Raw genomic sequence first — 27706 nt, forward strand, 5'->3', positions numbered from 1 at the left:
TCAAATTTGAAGAGGAAAGTAAACACATACTGAGAAAATAACTGGATTCTTTACTTTCAGCGTTAACATTACCAATTTTCTTGAGTTTATATGCCATGCCTGTTTATAAAACATGACACAGGTAGGAGGATTTCTTCCCTTGGTGCAAGGAAGAGTTCCTTAAACTACCTGCCTCCCAGTGCCAAGAAGCAGGAGAGCTGTGCCTTCAAATTATGGACCAAGAAAGCGTGAGCTGGAGATCAGGAGGGAGCTTTACAAGGTAAGTTGCCAGCAACTGGTCAAAGTTCAGGAATTCCACAGCAGGCCCTGACATGTCAGTGTAAAAACAGTCCCAGAACAGGATAATCAAGAAAAGAAACCCAGGAGATTTTAAGATGAGACTTTTCCAGGTGACTTGTCACTACACAGCCTATGTCTTTACTCTGAAGCAGATTTACATTGTACTTCTGTACAGACACTGCTTTTAACATCATTTGCTCTGTGCAGACTGAAGGTCAGAAGATACATATGATTAGTATTTAAAGGCTTTAAAAAAAGTATGACTACCGAATTCAAAGATCTTTGTGTAATCTTTTTATCATTCAACAGCAGAAAACCCAAATGTTATTCTGTAGTAACATCCTTTACAGGCCTGAAATTCTAATTTCTTCTACAGTGAAATGATGTACATACTTTACTACAGTTTCAGCTACTGGAAAATGATGTCTGCTTTTCTTGCTTGTACAGAGATAGCAACAGATACTAAGCTGGATATTCTTACTGTTTCTAGGACAAGGCTAATCTTTTAATGCATGCACTTTTATGAAAGGCAATTTTCCAGCAAATGTAGTCAATAAACATGTTAAAGCTGAAGTGATTATAGGTACAGTGACTGTAAAATGTGATTTTTTTACTTGCAGTCTTTCATACTACCTTCACCGATCTCAGGTATGAAAAGATTTGGTTAAATCAATGCAAATGAGATTTAAACTAGTATCAGCCTACTTGTTAGTATTTTAAACTGCTAAACTGAAATATGGACCAAGCCATTGGTTTAACCATGTGTCCTGGTTTCAGCTGGGATAGAGTTAACTGTCTTCCTAGTAGCTGGTAGGTGCTATGTTTTGAGTTCAGTATGTGAAGAATGTTGATAACACTGATGTTTTCAGTTGTTGCTAAGTAGTGTTTAGTCTAAAGTCAAGGATTTTTCAGCTTCTCATGCCCAGCCAGCCAGAAAGCTGGAGGGGCACAAGAAGTTGGCACAAGACACAGCCAGGGCACCTGACCCAAACTGGCCAAAGGGGTATTCCATACCATGGGATGCCACATCTAGTGTATAAACTGGGGAGTGGGGGCGAGGGGGATCGCCACGCGGGGACTAGCTGGGTGTCGATCTGCGGGTGGTGAGCAATTGCCCTGCGCATCATTTGTACATTCCAATTCTTTTATTATTGCTGTTGTCATTTTATTAGTGTTATCATTATCATTATTAGTTTCTTCTTTTCTGTTCTATTAAACCGTTCTTATCTCAACCCATGGGTTTTGCTTCTTTTCCCGATTTTCTCCCTCATCCCACTGGATGGGGGGGGGTGAGTGAGCGGCTGCGTGGTGCTTAGTTGCTGGCTGGGGTTAAACCACGACACCATGCCATTTAAATTACACCCTTAGTTAAATAAGTAAATATTTTTGCACAGTTTCAGAGAACAAATTATTATTTTCAGGAGAAAATTCCATCTTCCTTTGGGAAAATTTATGTAGAAATTACACTCGATCAACTGTAAAAGCATAGGTAACTTCATCACATAGTAATATAATCCCTTAAACTCTGGTTCATATGAGGAGTGATTGGTTAATAAAACAGAGTGTAAACAGGATGGAGAAAATACCCATAGATAGTCCCGTTCCTGTGCCATTTGACTGCTCTATGCACATGCCAATTGGGCCGCTTTCTTTATGTTTGTATTGTATAGGAAAAGAAAGTTCATGTAATTTTCTTCATGCAGCTTTTACATGAAAAAATGAAAGTATTTGGAAAAAAAAGAATAGGACTTGATAGAAAACAAACATGTGAGTTCTATAAAATGGGTAAAAAAGCTCATGATACGTAATTGACTTAGAAGCTTGATTTTCAAAAATTATTTTGGCTTTGAAAGGACCAGTGTCACAAGTGTTATCAGGATTTCAATTCATATAATTTAGTGTTTTGGACTTATTTTGCCACATATTGTTTCCCTGTGTTTTATTAATAAATACTTCTTAAAGTCTGGAGTATGTTGCTGGTTTAGTGCTCAGCACTAACATCCAATAAGCTTATTTCAATTCCAGAATCTTTCTGGATTAAGCAAATGTCAAGACTTCACCATATAGAACATACAAATCCTGTCTGAGACTTAAATTTAAGCCAACTGCATAGTTTTTTACTGAAATGCCAGAAAAGAGAAACTACTACTCATCCCATATCCACTTAAAGTCCAAGAAAACTTGAAAATTATAGATTATTTAGAAATATATTTTTTATTATTCTCTTCAAAGCACTAAGTAAATAGAAAATTCTCCAAAATTAGAACTGAAGACTGCTGTGTATATTGTTACTAGAAATATGTGTGAAAGGAAATGTGGCAGATTTTAGTAAGCTTTTTCTATACAGAGGATAATACCAAAATGTCTTTAAAATTTGATGTTCCATTTAAAAAAAAAGAAAAAATTGTCATCCTTTACCTTGAAGCACAGGAGCAGTCACACCAGTAGTACATCAATGTACAAAGTACATCATGATGTCCCTCTCTTTCCATTGGCTCTATAGAGGACCCCAAATATTCAGCTCTCTATTTTTTGGCCAGCTAAAGTTATGAGAGGTGAATCATTCTCTGAGTGCTAGCCATTCTGAAACAGTGAAAGTATCAAAATTGTCCCAATTGGTCTACTTTTTAGCTACTTTTACCTTGCCTTTTCAGTGACTCCCATTTGTTGATGAACATCAATAAACTCCATGAGTTGCCTTTGTAGCACGTTTTCTCTTCCTTCAATTTGCTTAATAAAATCATGCTGCAAAAGACTAGATACTGTCGGACGCTTCTCATAATCCTTAGTCAAGCACCTGTGCTGGCAGAAAAAGCATATGATCATTGAGGGATCACTGTTAAGTTTTGAAATGCTTGTCTGTAGCTGATTCATGCCTCCATAATAAATACATCCATCTTAATCACAACAGCTCTGTACTGAAAATTGTTAAGATTTCACAGAATTAATAAGTCCAAGAAGTTAAATTACTGGATTTAAAAACTAAATATTCTTTAAATTAAGAAAAAAAGAAACATCAAGCGTGTTAAAATATTGTTATTTCGTGTTTTAAATCTGGAGCCTCACTTGGAAGTCAAACGGGATATACAGACTAGGTTTTTAAGGAAAAGTATTAGTAGCAACAGATTTCCACAGAGATTACAAAAATATTTTACACATGACATTTACACATGTTCCATATTCAGCTACTGTGGTCTCAGTTGTTACTCACTTGTTAATGAAGTCATTGAATTCAGGTGACCACAGTTCAGGCTGCTGTAGCGTTGGAGGAGGATTCCTGCAAAGGTCAGTGTGATGATAAGTTAATAAGCTACTCACTTGACAAAAACAATGTGTGAAGGCAGGCTGAGTAATGAGTTTTAGAAGGCCACTGAAAAAAGATATTGATTTTCACTGGTAATAGGAGCATGGGTAGATGATACAATGCCTCACTGGTTCTCCTGCTTTACATAACTAATAAGGAGAAATAGCATGGAGATGATCTACCAAGCGTAGCTAAGAATCACTATAATTTTTTCAATAAAATCAATAAACAGAAATGAAAGTAACAATGCATTAATCACTATTCACTTGTAATGGCAAGTTTCTCTTTTCAAGCCTGAAATAACATACTTTCTTAAAAGAATTTTTTAAAAGAAATTCTATTTTAAGTTTTCCCAGAAGGACTAAATTAGTCAATTTGCTGAATAAAGTGTCAGAAAGAACTAGCTCTTTATTAACTATTTCTCATTTATCAGAAGATAATCAGAAGTCAAGTGAAGGACTAAATACAGTTCTATTATAAATAAATACTACTTTCTTTTCTCTTGTTAGACCTGTTCATTCTAGGTGTTAATTTGGTTCAAATTGTTTTAACAGTTGTCTTGCATTCAAACAGAGGTGCCATTTTCACTGAGTATAGTCATGAAGACAAAAGGAATGACCTATAGACAAGGTGGCTTTTCTGTCCACTTTCAATCAATCATCATAACTGCTTTTCTTTAAGTGCTGCTTAATGTTTACACTATCACTTTCAGCTTTTGCTTAATAGAATGAAAGGGTATTGATCTTATATTTGCTGCAGGGCAGAAAGGTGCCCAGTATTTGTAAGGGTATAATCCAGATGGTTTTTTGAAGGCCTAGCTGAAGTGACTGACCACAGCAGTTTGTAACTGCTTTTCCCACAGCAAGTAAAGGTAAGAAGAGCATTCACGCTCTGCTTCAGTGCCAAGTCAGCCAAGATTTCTTAAACCTCAAGGTAATTTAAACTAATCTGGGTGACTTGGCTGAAAAGGACTTGAAGCACTCATGTATACTATGTGGTCTCAACTGTTGCGGTACTGCTCCAACTGTTAGAATGAAACCCACAAACTGCGGTATGATCATCCCCTACAGACTTCAAGATTGATGTTCTTTGAAATGCTGTAAGTGGCACTTTGGGTACTTTTATCTCCAGCTTCAAAGAAACCACGAAAGAAGTTGCTATTTTCACTGCTCAAGGACAGCAACACTGGAACTGCCAGGAGCAGCTAAAGCTAATGAAAAGTGGTAGCCTAAATGTATGTGAGTGGTGGAACAATACTTTGCTTCAAAGGACATGAGATAACTCTTGAGAACAGGTGTGGGGCCTGTTCACCACGGTGGCATACTCAGACTCTGTATTTCTATCATAAGTCATTGTTTGTAACACAATATATGGGACTCAGCAGAAGCAGAGCCTGCAGAAAATACAGCTGGACAAAGTTTTTCTAACCTCCTCCTCCTATAAATAGTATGAAGAAACTCCACAAACTTATACAGTCTAAGTTTGAAGAAAGTAACAGTTAATGAAAAAGTTCAGTCTAACCTGGCAAGAAATAAACACATCAAGATATTACCTTGGTATTTTGAAGAGTGCCCTCATAGGGTGCAAATCAGCAAGGGGTGGATCTCCATCTCCCAACTCTATTGCAGTAATACCCAGTGACCATGCATCACATCTGGCATCATAGGAGCTATCTAGCTGCTGCTCACAGGCAATCACCTGTTGGAGTAAAAGACTGGGATGGTCACTGGATGGTCAAATGTCCAAATTTAAGAGTACACCCACAGCTGGGGGAATCTCTAACAGGATGGAGATACTCGGTGAAATACACAGACTTGCACACATTCAGCAAGCTACAGTATTCTGTTGCTGAAAAAAAGCAATGCTTAAAATAGAGACAGCAGGTGTCCATGAACACCAGGTTCTCTGACCAGATGTTCCCTGATCTGACAAAAGGGTGCAAATCCTTGGCTTTGTCAGCTGAAGGTGGTAAACTGCATCCCATGGCTGAGGGAAGTAGAAGGAAACTCAGCAACCCTGAATCTCTTTTCTATGGATTATTACTGCAAAACAACTAATGGAGCTATACTGCTCACTCTATGAAGTGAAACAAGCAAGAAAGCAGAAGCTGAATTCACTATCTCCTCCTAGGTCCTTATTCAGCCAAATCAGCCAATTTTAAGATCAAGCAAATTTCTCAACAATGTGTTTGCCACTGTATTACAGCAAATGTATTTAACTTCATATACATTTCAGCTCATCCAGAATGCTGGATGAATCTAGAATTTTTCATCCTATTAGCTACAGCTCTAAACCAACGTTTGTGCTGTTAGCTACATGGCTAGACCAATGTGTATAAACAGAGTATGTTTATAAAAATACATGTGTATTAACAGAATAGTTTCATATGCTATAAATAGATGTATATGCACGTGTTTGTGTATGCACAAATAGAGTAAATACATAGGCTTATTTATAACGAAATATTTTTCCTGCCTCAGCTTAAAATGTATCTTTATACGCTTCAATTTCAGGCCGGAAAAATCTCCAAATACATAGTACATCTTATTAATTCATTAAAAACCTCTTCCATTTCTTGCTGTCAGCTATGGATATATAGTATTAAAAACTTTCCAGGTGTAGAAATAAAAAAATAAAAGCTATAATGTATCACACTACCACCCTGGGCTTCTTCCATCCATGGGAAGATGAGATACCTACACTTTCAGGACTTGGAAGGCTGGCAAGGATCAATGGTAGTACTCTCTCCTCTAACATTTTAGTAAGTAATTCAACATCCTGCTCTCTGGCTCTAACCTTGTAATTCCAAAAACAAACTCCATTTTAACTTGATCCTTGCAAACGTAGAAGAAAAAAGGTTTAAAACACTTTTTTAAAGGACATTGCTATTTCATTTGGTGAAAGGACCAGCAGTCAGAAAGAAAAAGAAAGAGCAGAAACACAGAATGTGGCAGCTTGAATACGAATGACAAAATGTTTTGAAACATGAATCTAACCTCTGGAGCCATCCAGAATGGGGTGCCCACGGAGGTGTTCCGACGGAGACGAGTGCTGGTCAGCTGAGCAGACACACCTGGAGGAACGAAGGGAAGGTATAATCAGAGCAACTGCTATTTCCATCCAAGACAGCCCTTCTGAACGGTGACATCCTTGTCTTGTCACGCTACAACTTCCTCTGCAGGTGAATCTCAAATACATCTTTCCAGTTCTCTGGAAAGGGAGGCCCAGCCCTCAAAGGTACTCAGCACTTCAGCGGAGGTTCTCCGCATCCTTTGTTTCCAGTGACTTCAGCAGGACTGGGATTTAGTCCTAAATGAGTGTTTCATTAGTAATCTGACTCCATATATTTTGACTGGCTCATTACAGTTTTTCTGTATCCTGTTTTAGGAGAGCAGTAAAGCACTTTAGGGGAAAAAAAAAAAGTACTGTACCTTCCACAGATTCTGTTTTTCTTTTAATGCTCAGTACTGACACTAGACCTCTGTTTCATTATTTATATATTTCAGGTTGAATACTATAAAAGATACTTATCCTCATCTCTTAGCTGCTCTGCCATAAAAAAGAAACAATAAAACAGTGAAACCTCAAAAATTCTTACAAAAACAGAAGTCGCTCCATGCTCAAAGCACACTCTCAAAGCAACATCAAATGCCTGCAAATCAGCTTTGTAACATGAGCTGTAGTTTAAGGCATTAACTATTTCAGGCCAAGAGCTGGAAAGTGAACTCCGAAGTCTAAAGATTCCTTATGATTTTAAATTAAAAGACACTGAAATATCAGGAATTTGAGTGGACTGCAGCACACTTCTGACCAGCCTGCCACCAGTTTCCTTCCTTACAAAACAAGGGTGTATTGGTTGGAAATATCTCCAGTGTGTGCAAAGGGTAGAGTACAACACATGGAGAAAAACAGCCCCTCAGCTAGCATGTCCTGAACTATTATGGATTTATGAGTCACAATCAACTGTGAGGTCCACATGTGGAGAAAAACAGCCCCTCCGCTAGCAAGACCTGAACTACTATGAATTTGACTAATAGCCAGCTGTGAGGTCCACCAGAGGCATATTCTGGAAGTGCCTGGTAGGTATCTGGATGGCAAGAAAGGTGCTGTGTTCTACTCTTGTTCCAACCTCAGTCTGATTGACACTGAAGGTCACTTATTTTGCCTTCATACATACATCTGCTTTCTCTTTAAAAAAGTAAAAAGCCCCAGTTTTTCTCTGTAAGCACCATTTCAATATTCTGAAACACAAGAAGCTCCAGTGAGTACCACTGGCCAGTTTCAACTCTGTATTGTCTGGTTTGAACACGCTTAACCTTGTCTTCCTGAATACCCTGCAGATGGTTCATAACAGGAGCAATTCACATTAACCGCCCAGTGGAAATAGTAACTAAACCTCTGTCTAGATAGAATTTGATTGTTTTGGGTTTTTTCAGTGGTGGTCAAGAAACCATAGAGGGCTTGAGCACTCTGAAGCTATATGTTCAGCTCTGATTCACAAAATATTTGCATTTGTCTGTCACAGAAATGTAGATAACTGCTGAAAATAAGGCAGCAAGAAAGATCCCACCTGTTCTTTGAGACAAACACAACCACTGCTTTTGTGGCTGCCTCCCTCTAGTCTACTCCAGGCTTGAGAAAGTTGAATCTTTCTCTCTCCATGCCTGCAGAAAGTCCAATACACAGTCTTTGCACCATGGAAAGCTGGACAATGTGAGTCTTAGCACAAAGTCCATCAATCCTGCTTTGGCTCAGCTAAGCAGGGGCTTTGTTTTTGCTGCCTCAAGTTGTCTGAGGTCCAGCATCCGGCTCACAGTCTGCAGCTGTTCGAGCCCTCGGCAAAACACGTCATTCAGAAAACAAGGAGTAAGCACACATCACCACAGGTCTGTCACTGTGGCAGTGATGCCAACAGACATCATTACATGATCCTTGGTTTTGGAGGGAGAGGAGGCTACTCTCCCCTTTCCCTTTCTACATGTTGTAGGAGTCCCCTGTGCTAAGCTCTTTTTTGCAGTCTTGGATGAGGAAATGGGATTCATATCTGCAGGCAAAGAAATGCACTATCTAAATTTTTATGATTCCAGTGTCACATTTTATAAATCATCATAACTTTTGGTAGAGATAAGGAACAAAATATAAAAGGGACATCACAATCTTCTCTGTCTATGCACTGTTGTGTTTTTTTTTCTCTTTGACTGTAATTATTAAATAAACTGAAGGGTTTTTTCCCCATCCCCCCTTTTTTACTTCAGTAAAAAACTGATTTAATTTGATTTGTTCTCCACTACTTTCTTTAGGTTCTTGGGGTTTTTGTGTGCTTTTTGTTTGTTTGTTTTTTTATTCTTTTGCTCTTAGCAGTAAAGTGGCATTTCAGATTATGGAGTGTAGGTCTTATGACAAATGATATTTCCTTGGGCTTTTTCTGTGTATAGAGGAAGAGTATGTAATTCCACACTTAGTAACATTTCTTCCAGCATTTCAGTAACTAGTCAAGCATACAGCTGGCCAGCTTTTTTTAACTTGTATATTTTCTAATGAAAACATCTTGCTCCTCCCGCTTCCCCTTTACTACTGCTTTGTTGCAAAATGAATCAAGTATTCTCCTAAGAAAATCTAAAAATATGTCACAAAGCAGTGTTTTATTACACACAAATTGTAAATCTTATGAAAGTGAAGAGCTTAATAAGTAAGTGCATTAATAGTACCAATGCACACCATACCCAAAAGAAAATACTGTGCATACAGTTGGAAAAAGGCTTTTTTTTTTCTTTTTTTCTTTTTTTCAGGCATTAGTTTACTAGTAAAGACTGTAAATTAGCAGACTGACACCCTGAGTATTATTCAAGCTTTTCATTGCAAAAACTGGCATATTGGAATAACGTTGAAAGTAAAGCCACCCACTTAGAACCTTAGCAGTCAATAAAAGAAAAACAGTGCAAAAATAAGCTCCCTATTATTAGGAAAGATTTGCCTCATAGTAGTGCCCAATCTGAGCAGACACTGTTCTGATCTAAATTGGGAGGCTGTACAACATCGTTTTATGATTACATCCTGTGACAGAAGTATGCACATTTTACTAGCTGATGCTCATGGGGGAATGTTGAGCCCTACCGAATTCTACTAGATTCACATTTGGCACACAGCAGGGAGTCTGCATTCCCAACACGCTAGCCACTGTTATTCATACATAAAAACACAGACCCTACTCCAAAGGGCTTACACTCTAGCTATCACACTGCCTCTGGCTACCTCTTCCGTAACCCTTCTGCATCTGTGCCTTCAGTGTCCACTTCCCTACCTAAGCATCCTCTTTGTGACCTTCTTTGGATTAAGAACCTGCAACTCGATCATTCCATAAGCTAGTCTCTACACCAAAAACTGCTCACACTGTTAACCTTGCAGATCTAAACAGGCTGAAATGCTTTGAATTACTTCCCAACATTTTTTTAATCTCCTAGAGAAACAAATGTAAAACAGCAGCAGCATCTTACACCACATTCCCCTTAAGCCTGCTGGCAGATATGTTTTGGCATTCCTGTTCCATGCTGTTTGCTGCAAAAAGTTGCCTCTCCTTCCTTGTCTCTCTGTCCAATGGTGTGAAGGCAGTCAGTCCCTCATAAATCATTCAAGCCCACCTTTCTACTAGATCTGGAGGCAACAGGTCCTAACAGTTTAAGGTTTTCCTTTAGCACCCTAAGCTTCACTTTGGGAAGAAGCCACTATTCTTGTCAGGATGCAGACAGGGAAGTAGCTACTTCCCACCCAACAATGGTGGGGTCATAACTCAACTTCTCTGTAATTGCTATTATCTTTGACACTGTCTCATTTTTTGTTTGCTTCTTTCAGGTTGTATTGGTGTAATGGTACATATATGGACAGGATAATTTCAGACAGATCAGCTGAAATGCATACAAAATGCTTAAAAAATAATACACATAACTCCTTCATACTCCATAATGACAAAAGACAACAGGGAAAGAACAAGATTAAAACAAAGCAATTCTGATAGTCCAAATGGCAAATGTCACAACACACCAGGTGTGTAGTAACCACATGCAACCGTACTGCAAGTATGATGGCATCCCCACTAAGACTGCAAAGGGAGACCAGAGATCTTCTCCCAAGTTTAATTACTTAGCATGGATAGAAAGCATAAAGATATTTCATAGAAAATGTTACTAACATGCCATAAGGACACAAGCGGTTGATCACTTTACAGGAGATGTTTCAGAACCTTTTTGAAACCATGTCAATACTCAGAAATCCTTATAGACTATCAGCTGACCTCAAAACCAAAGTTTTAAATGAAAAAAGCACAGAGGCAATATTGTTTCCTTGGGTGAGCTGTTGACAGAAATGCATGCTTGAGAACTTCTGCGCAGTGATAAGTGCTCAAATTAAATCTAGAACTAAAATTGGGTTCCAGCCCATAAGATGGAAATAAGGAAATAGGAAACAAAGTTGAAATGAGGAGCCAAAAAATTACAATTTCCAGCAGCATTTTACGTTGAAAGGTGTTATGTTACGTTACAATGAAGTATAACTTCCTTTTCATAAATCTATCCCACCTACTCCCAATCATCTTCTTGTCTCTCATATGTTTAGAAATGATTACCAGGATTATTTGCTCCATTACCTTCCCAGGGATCAAAGTGGGGCTGACCAGCCTGTAGTTCTCTGAATCCTCCTTCTTGAAGATAGGAGTGACAATAGGTTTCTTCCAGTCCTCAGGAACATCCCCCAGTCTCTAAGACCTTTCAAAGATTATCAACAGTGGCCTTACAATGACATCGGCCAGCTCCCTCAGCACTCTTGGGTGCATTCCATCAGGTCCCATGGACTTATGTACATCCAATTCATTTGAATCCTCCCTAACCTGATCCTCCTCCACTGAGGGTAAGTTTTCTTTGCCTCCAGACTTTCCCACTGGTCTCAGGGATCTGGGATTCCTGAGGGCCAGTCTTACAAGACTGTGGCAAAGACGACACTGAGTGCCTCAGCCTTTTCTGTGTCCTTTGTCACCACGTCCCCTGTCTTTATGTATTATTCTAATGCATGTGGTGTTTTAACGATGAAAACGAGAGTTTCCCAAACACTCAGGAAAACACACACCGCAGATGCAAATCTTTAACTGAAATAGGGCATACGCAAAAGATAACCAAACGGCCCTTTACGACTCCAGGCAGATCAAAAGCTTAGTATCCAAGAAGACCATGTATATGAAGTGCCTGGGAGATGAAAAATCCATGGTGTTTACTACAAAACCAAGAGGCATGGAGTAAAAAGGAGGTAACAAAAGTTAATCTGTACTATGAAATATAGGGTGATACAAATGGAAACTAAAGGAATCAAAGTCCAGTGGCTTTCACAGTAAACTCACCACGAGGGTTAAAGACAAAGAAAAGGCTTTTTTAGGCATATAAGGAATAAAATGAAAATCCTAAATCAGATACAGAATCATTACAAGGTACATACTGATAATAAAAGAGCAAACAGTGACCTTAAAAAAAGCAGAACTGCATCTGTGAGATTTATAATCTTTTTAAACAAAAGGTTTTAACACAGCTTCTTTAAGAAACCCGAGAACTTTTGTATTACAGGGGATTGGGCAGGATGGTGTGGCAGTGTACTCTAGCTTCCCTTAGTCTACGATTGTGACTGCACCCTTTCTCCACGGCCTCCAGTAGAGCAGGTGACCACGGGCTGCCCTCCACATGCTCCTGACAGTTCAGTGCGGCACGAGGCCAATGATTCTAATCAAATCTCATGCTTCGGGGCTTCAGCTGACTTCCTGAAAGAGATGCACAGGAGCATTTGTTTTCCCGACACACAATTGGCCAGACGTATTTAGATAGGAGAACCAGTCTTCTCTGGAGCCTCAGGGTTTTGTGCAGCTACACACAATCTGGTGCAGTATGCGGGTGAGGAAAGTCCTCCTTCTTAGATGCTGCCTTCCTCACGTATTAGATTTCAAACTGACTGCCACTTTTGAGACCCAAAAAGGACTTTTTTCCCTGTATGACTGGGAAAACCCTGGAGATTTTTCTCCTTGTTATATGACATGGTTTTCCTGTTAAGACCATCTGGGTTACTGGCAACATCTATGCTGATGAGACAGAATATTTAAAATACCTAAGGACTGGAATACTTCAGTACAAATGAGTCATTGGGTTCAACTTTCAGGTAAAAATGAATGGGGTTTAGTATACACAGGTGAGACCAGAAAGCTTCTAATAATCTCAAGAGATTACTATTTTGTGACCCATGAGAAAACCAAGAGGAAGTCTTTGCTGGCCAGAAAGGGCTATTTTCTCCCTTCATGTGTCTGGCATATGACACCAGCTTTCTGTGTCAAGCTTCTTTAATGTTTAAGCCACCAGTGACATCTTTATGTGAATTAGTAGAAGAAAATATTTGAAAGACCAAGTGAACAGCTTATCCTGGATACAGCATTTGGCCACATGATTTTTTTTTTTTTTTTGTTACTGGACAGCACAAAGGTTTTCATTCACACATGGCCCATAAAATAAGTTTTTAAGGACTAAGCCTTCAACAAAGAATCAAACATTCAACAATGAAAATACTCCACAGCTCAAGTCAATGCAATCCATCTTATCCCTGCTAACCCTGGTTCGAAAAATTTGGAATTATTACTTTGATTGGGTTCAAAGCAGTTTGACAAACTGCTCATGAAGAAAGCGTTCTTCAAAGTCTTTTACTTTTATTGGCTTCTGCCATAGTTCCCTAGTAAATGCTTTTTAGAAGCAACATGTGAATGTCATGCTATACGGTATGCAGAAATGACAACACAATAATAGTCTAGTTTTGATCTGAACCAGTGAAGCAGACAGCTTTATTATGGATGCATGCTAGAATGACTAAGGCAAATACAAGTCTTGCTATGATTCATTGCTTAAAGTAAGCTAAGGGCAGAAAAAAAAATTTCATTTTTGAATACTTTCAGATTAAATTATTTTAATTAATTGTTTCATTTTTGCAGAATGATTCAGACCGCATTTATAGCTAATGCAGTGCAAGAAGAAAGAGACGCAATTGGATATTCTGACTACTCCAGAATAAGAAATCTACAAAAGTTTGGTAAACTACTCAAGGTCACGCTGAGCTCCTCTTCAATGTCAGCAGTACATGCGAGGCTGGGAACCATGATATATATTAAAAGGGACAGAGATTAAAATGTCCGTCCCCAAAATGCCCCAATACTCCAACTTGCATCACTCACAATTGACTTCTCAACCTATCCACTGAGCACAAGGTGGCTCTAGACTCCCAATCCATTGCAGCCCGACCTGTACTGCATGCATTTGCAGCATAGCCCTGTGAGCCTTCTCCCTCTGCAATGTCACGTGCCACACAAGGCTTGCTAAACTGATCTGTGATCAGCCAACAAACTGCATCTATCAAGCCTGTTCATGGGAGGGAGAGGTCATAGCACTGTGTCACAGCAAGGGAACACGAGAGTTAGTGAGGTGTCACGATGAAAGGATGAAGATCAGTGCTGTGGTTCCCTCCCCAACCTCTAACCCAAGGTTTCAAATGCCTTCCCCACAAGACCAGCAGAAGGCTCCCTCATGCATCAGAAAACCACGAGAGGTGAGCAATTAAGCAGATGGAATTATTAAGATGGAGTCTTATCATGGACTCATTAATTACTTTGAGATTGTCCCTATTACTTTGGACGTGCTGTACAGTGTAACTGATTTTACTACTCTTGCTTTGTCATTATAGCAGCTGCTGGCTCATCTACACTTCAAAAACTCAACTTGTTTAGTATAATCACAGAATTTTAAATATTTTGGCCTGTATTTCTGTATCAGAATAGGCATGAATATGATGTAATAAAACATAACAAAAACACCTATGCATTCTAACTTACGTTGATCAATTGTTACGGATCACTAGTAGTTGTAAAGCATTACTAATATTCCATAATTTGTAAGAAAGAAGTAGCACACCACTACTAAGTCACAAAAGAGAATGTTGGCAGAATTACTACACACTCTTGGGGAAAAAAAAACCCCAAGAAATGTATTTTATGAACTCAACTGAATCATGAAATGACCGAAATACTTTCATTTAGTATTGCCTAAATGAAATTATGTATGCATTTTAAAGTAAAGATAGAGTTAATATAAAAATACACTACCAGAAAGATTGTCTTATAATTGGCTTGTTTCACCAAATTGCAATTTGGTGAAATTGCAATACAGAATTGCCAGCATTAAGATTTCCTTGGCTCTTAACTTTGGATGACTTTAAATATTAGCTTTAAAAGAAGAATGCCCATCCTCTCCATAACAAAATAATAACCCTATTATATTCCAAACACAAAAGCTGACCTCTATTTACCTGCAGTTTCCAAACTACATGGAAAAAACAGTTCAAGTATTAAACAAAGTAATGTCAGTTTTCAGTATGTCTAAATAAAGCAATACAGTACTCCCTCCCCCAATGAGTCATACTCAGGAGAAATCTCTAGTTGACTCGGGCTACTATACATCCAGGATAAAACTGTGCTATCTGAAACTGCATTTGGAATGCCAAGACAATAGTCACACACAGCTTTTAAATCCAACACTTGTAACATTTGAAACAAAAGCAGAAAAATGCAAACTAAGCATGTTTGAAGTACAAAAATCACCTTACCTTCATTATATATTCCATTACTGTCACAATACATGTTTTAATTATGCAATCCCTTTATCCACAGTACTAAAAGAACCTTTGAAGTCATTATTCTATTAACTGCATGCAGAACAGCTTGTAATTTTCCACCATCTGCCAGCAGCAGTGAGGTTGCATTACCTTCTTTCCACATCTTCCACTGGAACCTGCTTTACCTATAAAAAAACCTTACATCTTTCCTATATATTGCTTATCCAAAGACTCTAATGACAGAGAGTTTTAGATACCATTAATGAAATGCCTAAGATGAAACTGAAAATGGACAGTGCCAATCCTTTTCAATATCCTCTTTCCCACAGTGACAGTACTAGGCAAACTGGGGGGAATCATGGGATCTCTTGCAGTTAGAAATAGACTTGAATTCCAAAGATTTAATGAGTCCTCCAACATTTTATTTTCATTATGTGAACTTGAATATTTCTAATATCCATCTAGATGTCTGAGGTTGTTTTTTTTTTTTTTCCCAATGACCTTTCATGGTAATAATGTCAACAGTCTAATTACATGTGGTATGAAAGTATGTTTCCATTTGATGCATAGAAGGACATGGCCTTCAGCAAGGAATAGTGCTGCTGGAAAACTATGCATTTGCCTAAGTGGTGGAGTACAATTTATATTTACATTTCTTCTGGACATTTCCAAGGCAACAGCTGCTCATCCTGAGATATTTCTAGTCTGTGACAGTAGGCTTCAGCAGTCCCATAGAAGTATGAGCTACCTGTACTCTTGTTCAAGACTACCAGCTTACAAGGTCAACCCTCAAAAACATAGCTGAAGAGGAATTTTCCGTCAGCATTACATTCTCCCCTTTTTAGCTAAAAGAATCACTTGCCATGTGATGTTTCAAAACTTTTAGTGGAAAAATGGTTCTTTCTTCCATGACTCCCCACATGTCAGCAACCTGTCCAGTTTGCTGATAGGGAGTTGTGTCCTTTAGGATCCCCTTCTTTCAATAACATATAAGTGTGAAAAGCTCTGGCTTTCAAGCTCCCAGGCTCACTGCAATGGCAGGAGATTTCGGAAACACATCAAATCTTTCAAAATGAAATGTCACTTGGACTTTTTCAGACCAAAGTTAAAATAACAACAACAATAATACAGCTAAGTTTCTTTTCTCCCATTTTGGAACAGCACATTATTTAACATCTCAGAATTTCTAAACGGGAATTGTGTCTTAGACTAACATTATTTAATGCATGAAAGGCCCTGTGCAGCATCCTGATTTAAAGAAAATAAATTGAATTGAGAGGTACTATTCAAAGAAGCAAGTATTTGTCAGCATAAGCAGATGTTATACACTCAGCTCCCTATGAAATATGTTACACATTGTAAGATGCAGATGAATATATGAATTTTTATTACAGATGAGGTGTGCTATGTGTGCAAGTGACTTCAGGCCAGTTTTTTAACTGATGTAACAAGGTCAGACACTGAAAGACATTTAGGCAGTAAAGGCTGCAGATAAATTTGTCACAAGACTTTCAAAAGGTACCTAGCATTAAATTAATTTGGATTTACATGCTAGAAGTTTTTGAAAAGTTTATTAGGTGCTTTTCTGCACCTTTAGTGGCTAAAATTTCTTTTGAAATCTGGCGGTCTAACATCAATCTGCTGCATACAACCAGAATTCTGAGAAACAGATGTAAAACATTTCCTTCCCAGAACACTAATAAGCAACTGTGAATGTAATTAAGAATATTTATAAAAAGGGAATATGGTTCACACCTTGCTTGCCTCCAACTCTTTTTATACAATACATTATATAGCTGTCACCCTTTAAAGTGCTGCAGGGAATTTAATGTAAACGTATATTTTTCTATCAAATTTCTATCCTATACTTAAAACATAGCAGCTACAATTGAATATAGCTATTTATTATTTGTATTGATGCAGTAGAGGATGCTCCTTGCTTAAGAGCATAATTGCTGCATTTCTCAGCCATAAGATCCTTCCCCAAAGGTTTTCTACCAGAACAGCTTAACAGCTAATTCCCACAAATGTTCAGGTAGCAAAACGGCCTTCAGTCAACCTTATTCTCTTACAAGGAAAATATGGACTTTTAATGTATCTAGAAGTTTAATGAATTCAGGGACTGAATGTGTGATCATGGGATGTGCTTACAGTAGATCCCCTTGGCTGCTACTCATTATCTGTAGTAAAAAAGAATTATTGTATTTATCTCTGCTGATCTAAATTATCATACTGGATGGATGTGGGGAGAGAGGATGCTTCCCTGGTAACAGGCTACCAAACTTCTTGTGGCTTGGACAGTTTAAACTAAAACGTCTATTTTGCAGCTCCTTGATAAGCAATTGAGCTCCAGAAGCATTGGTGTGGAGATGTTATAAACTCATTTACTTGATTTGATCATTAATCTATCAACTGGGATTGGGTGTTTCTTAGATACAAGAATATTACTGGGGTGATTAAGCAGAATATTACAGCAGAATTTTAAGAGAAAGCAAAAATTTCACTCTTCAAAGCAATTTGGGTGATGAACTGCCATGGTATTCTTTCAAAGTCTTTCTCATCTCTTTAACTATCAATACCTCTACAAAAGGCAAACAGTTCAGACTGTTAGCCTGGATTTTGGGAGAGCTCTTCCACACACTTTCTGTGTCACCTCAAGCAACTCAGTCTCTCAAAGTTTCAGATCCCCAGCTGTTAACTGGGAATTATAGTAATTTACTTCCTCATAAGAGTGTTGTGAAGGTCATCCATTATAGACTCTGCAGTGTTCAGAAACTATAGTCACAGCATACATAAATGCCTATGACACAACAACCATAAGGCAATGTGTATAAACTGTGTCACAAAATGAAGCTTCTGGAAAGTCAGTACTGCTGTGCAAGAAAGGACTGACAATGGTGGTACACTATACACCAAGTTCAAAGAGCAGAAAAAGAACAAAGGAAAGAAAAGCCATTCTCAAAGGTGATTTAATTCACTGAAAGTTAACTGTTTTTTTCACTTAATGGCTCTTAAAAATTTCCTAACTGTACTTTAAAAAAAAAAAGGAAAAAAAAAGACACAAGTTCCAAGTTATATGACTACACAACATGTACAGACTTAGAATAGGTCCTTTTCTAGTATTGTGCTCCGTAGGGGCCTTCACAGGTCCATCTTCCAGATACAGGTTTTATGCACCTGTTTACATGAAAACCACCATAAAGAGTATCAGGGGAGGAGAGCAAAGGGTTCTTCAGGAACATATCATCAGCGAGCATGCAGGAGAATGCCACAGACAAAATTACTTTGGGAAAGACTCACTTCCTCTGTCAAGTTGATCCACTGCCTCTGTTCCCCTATCCACAACAGAAAAGCTGTGTGCATGCTAGAAAGGGCTGTGTGATTATTTGGGTTGTTTTTGTTTGTTTGTTTGGCCTCATGTAGTAATTGGCTCAACCTAAACCAAAAATTTTGCTTCCACCGAGTATTTACTGGGAGAAAAGGAGATTGTGCCTGCATGTCTATCTCATTCTGTAGCCTGCAGATTCACAGGCTTATATAATAAAAGATGGCTATGAGTTTCAGACCCTGATCCAATAAACGTTTATGTACAACAGTCTGTAGCAGTGCCAACATGAGAGATTTTGATCAACTCACATTCCTGGCTAAAAAATACTCTTGGAATCTGATTAATGTGGGTTTAAATCCTCTTAAGTAGAAGACACAAATCTCCCAAATCCCAGCTGAATACCTTAAACATCAGCCTGAAGGGTGAATGGTATGGCTTCCATGATGATTTTGTGAAGACTATAAATTTTTCCCATTTGAAACTACTTATTATTGGCTTCAGACTGGGGTGGTGGAATGGGGGTGGGGTAGGTGAAAAAGCCAGATAAAATTTCTATCTGTTCCTAAGTTAAGGTGCAGTTCCTATATTCCTTTGAGAGGAAGGACTGCATATATTACAGGCCCCTCTTCGACCCACATAAATGTGTGTGTATGTACGTTTGTTTCTTGCGCACGTTCTCATCTGCGCTTTGGCATCACAATTTTTCCCACAAGATTTCAAGATTATTTTTCAATTACAGCCTTAGCAGTAGATTGCAGTAACTGGGGAATAAAGAATTCAGGTCCTCATCCCTACAGCTTGTATGTTTTGACATCTGCATAAGTGAATTAATTTTCAGAAGCATCGATCCTCCACGGCTCTAATTGCCTTCAGCACCTTAAAAAAATTAGTATCCACAACACATTAAAAACTTGTGGGCAAAAACATTGATTTTGCCTCACGTTAAACTTCCAGACTATCAGAAAATACTAGTAAGTGTACAGCAGATAATTTAGGAAGTCTGAAGGCTCTTCAATGGAAGATTTTATCTGAAGAATAAAATAATGAACATGAATTTTCATGAATTTTCATTTTAATATATGAATTTTCAGAAGAATTAGTAACCCTAATAGTTGTGGGGTTTTGTATGTGAAGCAATGAGAGTTGCATAAATACAATCTACTGGCAAGAAGACTATTGGGACTACTGGGACTAATATTGGGACTATTGAGACTAATCCCATGATTAGTTTAAACAACTGTTATGTATCAATTGAATAAATCTCATAACAAAATAGTACAGTAAAGGAAAAATAAAGATTTTTCAATCTGCTGAATGGAATCATGATATTTACAATTGTCTGCTACGCTGTGAAGTAGTGACCAATACACTGAATTTAAACATTAGAAGACGGTGTGCTGCCAGAGGATAATAGTTCGTAATAACTAGCACTGCAAATTTTTATACCTCCCTTATATAAAACAAGAGTCAATACACTTTTAAGGCAAACCACTGTGGTATGGCTGATAATAAGAGGTTGCATCCACTTACCTGTGTCTCTGCTTTTCCCTTTTGGTGGTGAAACCAAATGACAGCATTCAACAGTCACTTTAGGCCTAACAGACTTGAACAGATGCTTTTCATTAAATGCCAGTTCTTAGGTTTAGACTTGCCAAAAGTATGCTGTTAGTCTTCCCAGACTTTGGAAAGTGGGGATTACCTATATAATATCTCCCCCTCTACTGCCTTCAGGTAGTATCTCTTGTTTTGTTTCTAATCAAACTAATGAAGTATATGTGACTGAGGTGGAGCTCTCTCATTCTTCACAATATCTAGGAAGTTTTAAGTCCTCTCATATACAACATGAAGCTTTTGCCTATCAGCTCATTTCACTGAACCAGCACACAGTCCTAGAGGAACTAAACACCAACCTTATTTTGAACCCTATTAACTCGCTTTGCCACTTCACTTACTGTGTATGCCCCAAAGCATTTGGCACTTACTACCACCGTATTGTAACTTCTATTTGTTAGCCATGCTATCAAAACCACATTAGCAAAATTGCTGGAAAACCCAAAGTTATAAAAACATCAAGTCTGTGAATATTTTATTTCTAGCAATCAAGTTAAAAAGTAACTTTGATTATCCAAGTGATTTTTAATGAAGAACTCAAAAACTTAACAAAAAATTAATATAATTAATCTTTTCTGATTTGTTTATTTTATTTTCCATACTTCAGATGTGCAACATTGGTTGTATATATAAGTAAACATAACATACCAAAATCCACAAGCTTGACTCCTCCTTCAGTGGTCAGAAGGATATTATTTCCCTTAATATCACGGTGGATAGTTTTGTTTTCATGCAAATGCTGAAGTCCCTGGAAGGTGACATAGAAACATGAACTCTTTACTTACAGCTCTGTCCTTTCTATGACATTTGCAGAAACAAAAAGGTAGAAAAGTATGACAAAACTTAAAACAGTTTAAAACTCAAAACCACAGAGGTGTCATTCTCACTGGAAAAACACTTGGCACACCATGAAGAATAGATGTTTTTTAATTGTCCCACTTCATGTCAAATAGAAATTTTCAGATAAAAGCAGAAAAAAAAGCACTATAAATCTACATTATATACTATACCTTTAGAGTATAAACTCAAAGAAAACTGCTAAGGCCTAAATTCCACTGCAGAAAATCAAATTCTGTTTCAAAGAAAATGAAAAATAAAGACACATGATCCTGATTAGCTGAAAAAAAAAGAATTCTTTTAGCGGTGTTTGAATTCACTAGATCTGTTGATCATTTTTATATATAAATATTTGGGATCCAGACACAAGAAGCTGAACAGTATTTTGGGTGTATTTCTGCTATTTCTCAAAGAAAACCAATTTTGATGCAGAACTGTATTTACTAAGGAAATTAATCAATGGTCAGAAATCAATTTTAATTCTCTTAATAATGAAACAAACAGATGAATTTTTCTTTACCTTGCTTGTTCAAAAAGAAATGTCTGAATTACACATTACCTTGATTTCATTACACACTGCTATAATACAAGACAGTGAGCTGTGTTAGCGGGGACATGATCTTTATTCAAAGAAAAAAATATGAGGTGAATATTGACTGTCCTTTCACTGAGACCTTATCTTACCATCAGAGCTTCACGTAAAATGTAAGCAATTATAAGTTCATTCATCCTTTCGCCTCTCTTCAGAAATCCTTTCACAAGATCAGTCACAGATCCACCATTGCACAGCTGCAAAACATCAGGGGAATATAAAAAGGAATTAAGAAGTGTTGGAGTAGCCACCTGGTTTTAGTTTTCAGTAGTTTTTGTATTTGTAGCCAAATGAGCTCCTAAACTGGCAAACCACAGATTTGTCCTTATGTCTACCATTTATACAAACAACATACACAGCAACTTGTGCCAATTTTTTTCACTGCTTTCTGCATTTAATTCTTCTTGCCCCAACACAAGTACAGCAGTCTATCTCTGTTTTCCTATATACATGATTGCTTTTCATGGAACAGAAGCAGCTTATAGTGCAATAAATTTGCTGTGAAGGCATGTTCTGTGGGGCATGCTAATTGCTTCTTACATTTGTCATGTGCAACTCACCAGCAATGCAAATTATTACAGCACTAATTCTCAGGTACAAAAGCTACATACAACATAAAATGGGTTTAAGGCATCAGAAGACAGGTGGCAGAGAAATTCCCCCAAGAAGAAAATCTTCCAAGGGGAAAGCTGCCCTCTTTGCCAAGCAGCACTTAATTCCTAGTGTAGAAGGGTGTTAAACACAAGGGATGGGCGTTATGGAAGATAATGAAACCACCACGGAAAGGTCTCATCTCCCACACAAACAAAGTGGGCCATGGGTGTAAGACTAATTATAGCCCTTGTAGCATCAACCCTGTCAGCTTCTTGTTCCAGATGCAGAGCCACAATCTACTCTGGACAATCCTTTCTCCTGTCTAAGGTCTAAGGAGTTAGACTCCTGCAAACCCCTGTCCTGTCCTGTATACATGGGAAGCAGAGGTTTGGCCTTGCTCTCTAAAAAGATTAGTGAGCACACATTACCAGCAGATTAGTTTAGGCCTGCAGTATTTCATATGTTCATTTTTATCGCTTACAATTTTTCCGCAGGAAGAAGCAACAAGGTAACTTTAGTGACTAAGCCTGTAGCAGTTACGCACCTGCAAAGATGAAATTGGTACTTAAGCCCTTAAACTATCCATAATCCACCTAACAATACTCATTGATTGAAGAGCCATCGGCTCTGTAAAGGAGTAGCTGCTTCCAATAAAACAGTGAAACAAATGGTAAGTTTTATACTGTATCATCCAGTAGCTTTTTGTATGAAAATAAATACCCACATAAGACATTTTACCAATGTAGTGCAGAACAGTAAATTCCTTTTGGCTACAGATTTTGAAATCTATTCAAATTGAGACCATAATTTATCAATAAAAGCTTTCAATTGCAGAACTCCAGACATCAGATAGATACTTTTATATCCAATAGATATGATTTTTTAATCTGTTCTTCTATACCTCTACATTTTTTCTGTGCTGCAATTACAAAAAGACTTGCACCTTACAGTATAAAACATTTTATAGCCCTTTGCACCCAAACATGACAATAGTTTTCTGATTACCACTGGAACCCCAGGGTTGCATTGAACTTGTACCACATGAATGCCTACACAAATACCATTCAATACATAAGTCTTGTTGCAAGATATGTCCCCCATCAGGTCAATGAAGGCTCTGGTCTCATAGATGCTGAGCTCTATGGCAACAATCTTGGAACTCACTTAACCTCACCCTTACTTCAGTGGGACAATATGCATACTTAGAGAGGGAAGAACTCATATGCTTCAATGATGAGATTAAGCGCTTTGCTGGATCAGGGTCAGATTCCCAAGCAGGATTTCATTTACTGTCTTTAGCCATGCTGGTCTGCCTTCTCCACTGACTTTTTCTAGTTACTTATTTTTTTTTAAATTACATTATCTTTCCAGAGTCTCTATTGTTTTAACTTTGCCACATCACCAACATGTTTAATCAAAGCAAATGAATGATGACAATTCTGGTTAATTTAATGCACTTGCATTTCAGGGCACTGAAACCGTCTGACAAGTGACAAACCAATTGTGAAATAAATTACACGTACAATATTCTTCAAACTCTTTTTCTTCATTATCTAGTATTAAAATTTTGCTTCTTATAGATGGATCTTCTTCTGTTTTCTTTACAGAGCTGGATATCTGTTAGTCTTTCTGTTCAAGGTAAAGAAAATTAACCCAGAAGGGAATATATTCTTTTTGTAGGTGGGAGAAGGAAGAAACTATACCTCAGAAATCACCTTCTTCCGTGTTTAGGCTGTAAAGCCAAGACTGAGTTTATTTGCCTGGGTCAGCAATGCTAATTTTTACTTTCTTAAACATGCCACTTTATCTTATTTTTCTACCCCTCTCATAAGATATAAATCCCCATTACGAGATAAGTATCTGTATTATAAGATAAACCACCTAAAATATCAGGCAAAGTAAGATAAGAAAACTGTGATTATTTTAGACCAAACCAAAACTGAACCTGGGTATGTAAAAGGTCAGGTGAGCAAGTCTTGAAGGAAGAAGCAGAAAGTCACCTGCACCACCATGGAAGAGTTCAGAGCTAGGCAGAGTTCAGCTAAGGATGTCATAAACACAGGTTCTTTCATGCAAAGGGCAATTTTTCTTTTGCTGCTTCTGTCTCAAAGATTTGTACTTTTACTTACATTAGACTATTTGTATTTTTTTGAGACCACCACCACAGGAGGAAGAGGGGAGAAAAGCCCACATATTAGAATGCAAGCAGCTATAAGGAGGAAAAGGGATTATTGGAATACAACTACAATTAGAAAAGGAGATTATGGCAGACACTGTATGTGTGTGCTCTGAGCTGCGTGGGGCAGGAGGGGGGAATGATGACGACAACAATGACACAGGTTAGTATTAACCTTGTTCTATTTTTCTACAGGCTAAACAAGTCTTCATAGGTAAAACGTTGCATCTGGTCTCATTTCCTACTTCTACTGTCTTTTTTTTGTAGGCAAAGCTGCTGCATGTCCCTATAACCATGCACATAACTAAAGTTCAAGCAGTGATTCTTTCTCCTGAGTCAGACCATTAAATTGCACGTGTGTTCAATGCAAGCTTATCATAAACACCTCAAAAAGTCCCTCTCATAATGACTCATGCTCTTCTCTTCCCTCCCAAAAGAAGAAGTTACAGAAAACTACGATAGTCGTACCCGATGCAGTGCTGGACCATGCTTGCTTGGGAATCAGAGTAGACAGGAGATAAATTATCCTTGGGGATGTTGACCAGGATCTAGTTCATGACATAAAAACTTAAAGGGGAAAAAACCCCTAAACCATTAAAAAAAAAATTTAAAAAAAATCACATTTCCTTAATTCATACAGTCCTTCAATGAGAGATTATGGGATAAACATTATTTAGCAGTACTGCTGGACCGGAAGTTTCCTGGGGTGTTGTTAAATATTGCAGCTTATAATTATGATCTCTGCTGCTTCTTCATAGCATGCTGTCCACAGCAAAAAAACCTGTGTAGCCTCTTACCAAAGTTTCTATGTTTGAGGTAAGCTAACTGCAATGCTTGGATGACAAGAAATCATGAAGGCAACAGAGATAATTTTTTAAAAAGATCTTTCTAGTTTCCAGTGAAGCATCTATAGAAGAGAGATGCTAGTAGCTATTATTTCGTTTCAAGCATTGTGAACTCACATGGCGAAATAGCTAATCAGTCTGTGTCATTACTCCACATCATTTGACAAAATCTCCTCGGAATACCTTGATGAAGGGCACTATAAGCAGAAAACAAGAAGCACATGGAGAACTCTGGACACAGACATCAGTAGAAGCTATGTGTCTATCTGAGCTGTGCCACAGGGCTGCTTCCTACCCTAAAGGTCAAAGTAACTCACCAAACGTAAATGTCCTTCAACCTGTCATGAGATATGGGCTCTTCTGGGAGGAGAGAGTAATAATTCTATTGCTCTCTCCCACACTCCAAAAAACACACACACGCACATTCTCTCTTCCATGCACAGATGCATTTCTTGTTGTTTGTATCAGCTTTATAATACCTGTTTTAAACAACTAGTAATCCCAGGACAAAAATTGGGTATGGGAGAAGTGGTGGTGGCATCTGTTAGCTCAGGTTTGGCAGCTTAAGTAGTAGAAGATGTAAACTGAACGGACTTTCTCAGTTTGGTTCTCAGATACCACGTGCTCTTCTATGTGAAACACATGCAAAACCAAAGCCCTTCAGTCTGAACTGTTTTTAGGAAGTCTCCAAAGGCTGCATTTTCCCAACAAAGGATAGAAAGCCTCTTTTAAGCTTTGAATAAACTTAAAGAGAGAGACTCTTATAAATGTCCAGCCTATGAGACATGGTAAGGGAAGATATTAGTGATCCTCCCACCAGGATGTTATTTACAAATGTCATCCTGATAACTTTGTACCTGAGCAATTTTCATCAGTTTAATGTTAGTCACTTCTTCTATTGTTCCCTTGTGATTTACAGGTATTTTCTTTACCAGCAGTATTTTCAGTGCCTGCACTGATAGAACGCAAATACTACCTCAAATACAAGCAACTAAAAGGGGGTAAACTGAACCCTTTGGGCTACCTAAAAGGGGGTGGAGAAGTCAGACAGATGCTTCCCAGAGGCACACAACAAAGGATGAAAGGCAACAATCCCCAACTGCAAGATAGTAGATTCCTACTGGACATAAAGGAACAATTTTCCCACTGACAGTAGTTAAGCACTGGAACAGATTACCCAGCAAGTCTGTGTTATCTCCATCCCTGGAGGTATTAAAAAATTGAATGGAAAAGACCCTGTGCAAACCTGTAACATTGAAGTTAACCACCTTTGAGCAGGGGCCTAGACCAAATAACTTCCAAAGGTCCCTTCCAAGCTATAATTTTCTATGATTCATAACATTTGGTTTTAAAAATATTCAGTCCCTAGTTTGGATATTCAGACAGCAGAAAAAGGGGGAAAGGACTAAGGAAATAGACTGAGTCTTGCACACTCAGACCAAGGGAAAGAATAATTTGATAGAAGGCTTAATCCACGTGAACCTGCCTGCAAAGGCTGTAGCTCTGATGGCCTCAGCTGATAGCTGTATCGGAAGAGGTGCTTATGACTCTTCAACAGCGGTAGCGAAGGGCTCCTCCCTTATGATTTTCTGGCACTCAAAAGGCAAAGACTCATACTGGGATGACATAGAGTCCTCTACCCACCCACCTGCCACAACCCTGTGCTACTGTAATTGAGCTATTAGTATGCAAAGCTATCTTGAGCAATAGATTTATAAAATAGCATGTTCCTAACACGTGAAATGTCAGTTTAAATTGCCATTGCATCACAGTCATGCAGGTGTTCTTTGTAGGTCTTACTCACTCTTCATCTGACCCAGCTGATACATTTCTCTCTGTTCAGGTCTTCTTGATTCTGATGCCCATTGAATACGGATTCAGCATCAGCTTTGCTTTTAAGAAAATCATCAGTTGCACTTTTGTTAGGGCTATTACAGCCTTTAATCATCCAGCTGCTCCTGATTTATGCATCTGTACTAAGCTGTCAGGTAACATTTGCTTGCATCCTGCAGTTGTCAAGGTGCTTTAATCTTATTTCAGTATCTTGGATGTGAACAGCGGGGCAACTACAGTTACTACCTTCCCTATCTTTACAGGCTGCACAGACATAAATGACTGGGTAGCACATCACATATGCACAACTTACGGCATGCACGAATGATAGATACGAAAAAGTCCCATTGTCCAACCTTGCTTTAATGTTATCACACATAAGAATGCTAAAAGCACCTCAGGCACTAATCTCTGTTTTCTTCTGTTCTTAGAATAGATCAATAATCTGACCTGTTCCACCAAGCATGCAGTACAGCAGCGCTGCCAGCCTCTGAGCTGACTGTACCATCCCTTTAGTACTGACTGCTGTAAGAACAAAAGATTCTTATTTGTTGCTGTTTTGTTGTCATAAAACTACAGAAACATAGGAGTAAAAAGGACCTCAAGAAATAATTTAGTCCACTGCATTTGC

General features: G+C 38.2%; 1 protein-coding gene across 2 annotated transcripts in view; it reads right to left on the reverse strand.

Annotated features, from left to right (window-relative positions):
* Nucleotides 1–27706, reverse strand: part of MYO3A (myosin IIIA) — a 124114-nt gene that overhangs the window by 66646 nt on the left and 29762 nt on the right. For both annotated transcript variants that reach the window (XM_075047340.1, XM_075047349.1), the window contains 6 exons: nucleotides 21720–21824; nucleotides 20847–20946; nucleotides 6580–6656; nucleotides 5136–5281; nucleotides 3491–3556; nucleotides 2921–3076 (listed from right to left, as the gene is read on the reverse strand). In XM_075047340.1, coding sequence (XP_074903441.1) covers nucleotides 2921–3076; nucleotides 3491–3556; nucleotides 5136–5281; nucleotides 6580–6656; nucleotides 20847–20946; nucleotides 21720–21824 — 650 coding nt within the window. The remainder of the gene's footprint in view (nucleotides 1–2920; nucleotides 3077–3490; nucleotides 3557–5135; nucleotides 5282–6579; nucleotides 6657–20846; nucleotides 20947–21719; nucleotides 21825–27706) is intronic.

Source organism: Buteo buteo, chromosome 2, assembly GCF_964188355.1.
Source record: "Buteo buteo chromosome 2, bButBut1.hap1.1, whole genome shotgun sequence".
Lineage (NCBI taxonomy): Eukaryota > Metazoa > Chordata > Aves > Accipitriformes > Accipitridae > Buteo > Buteo buteo.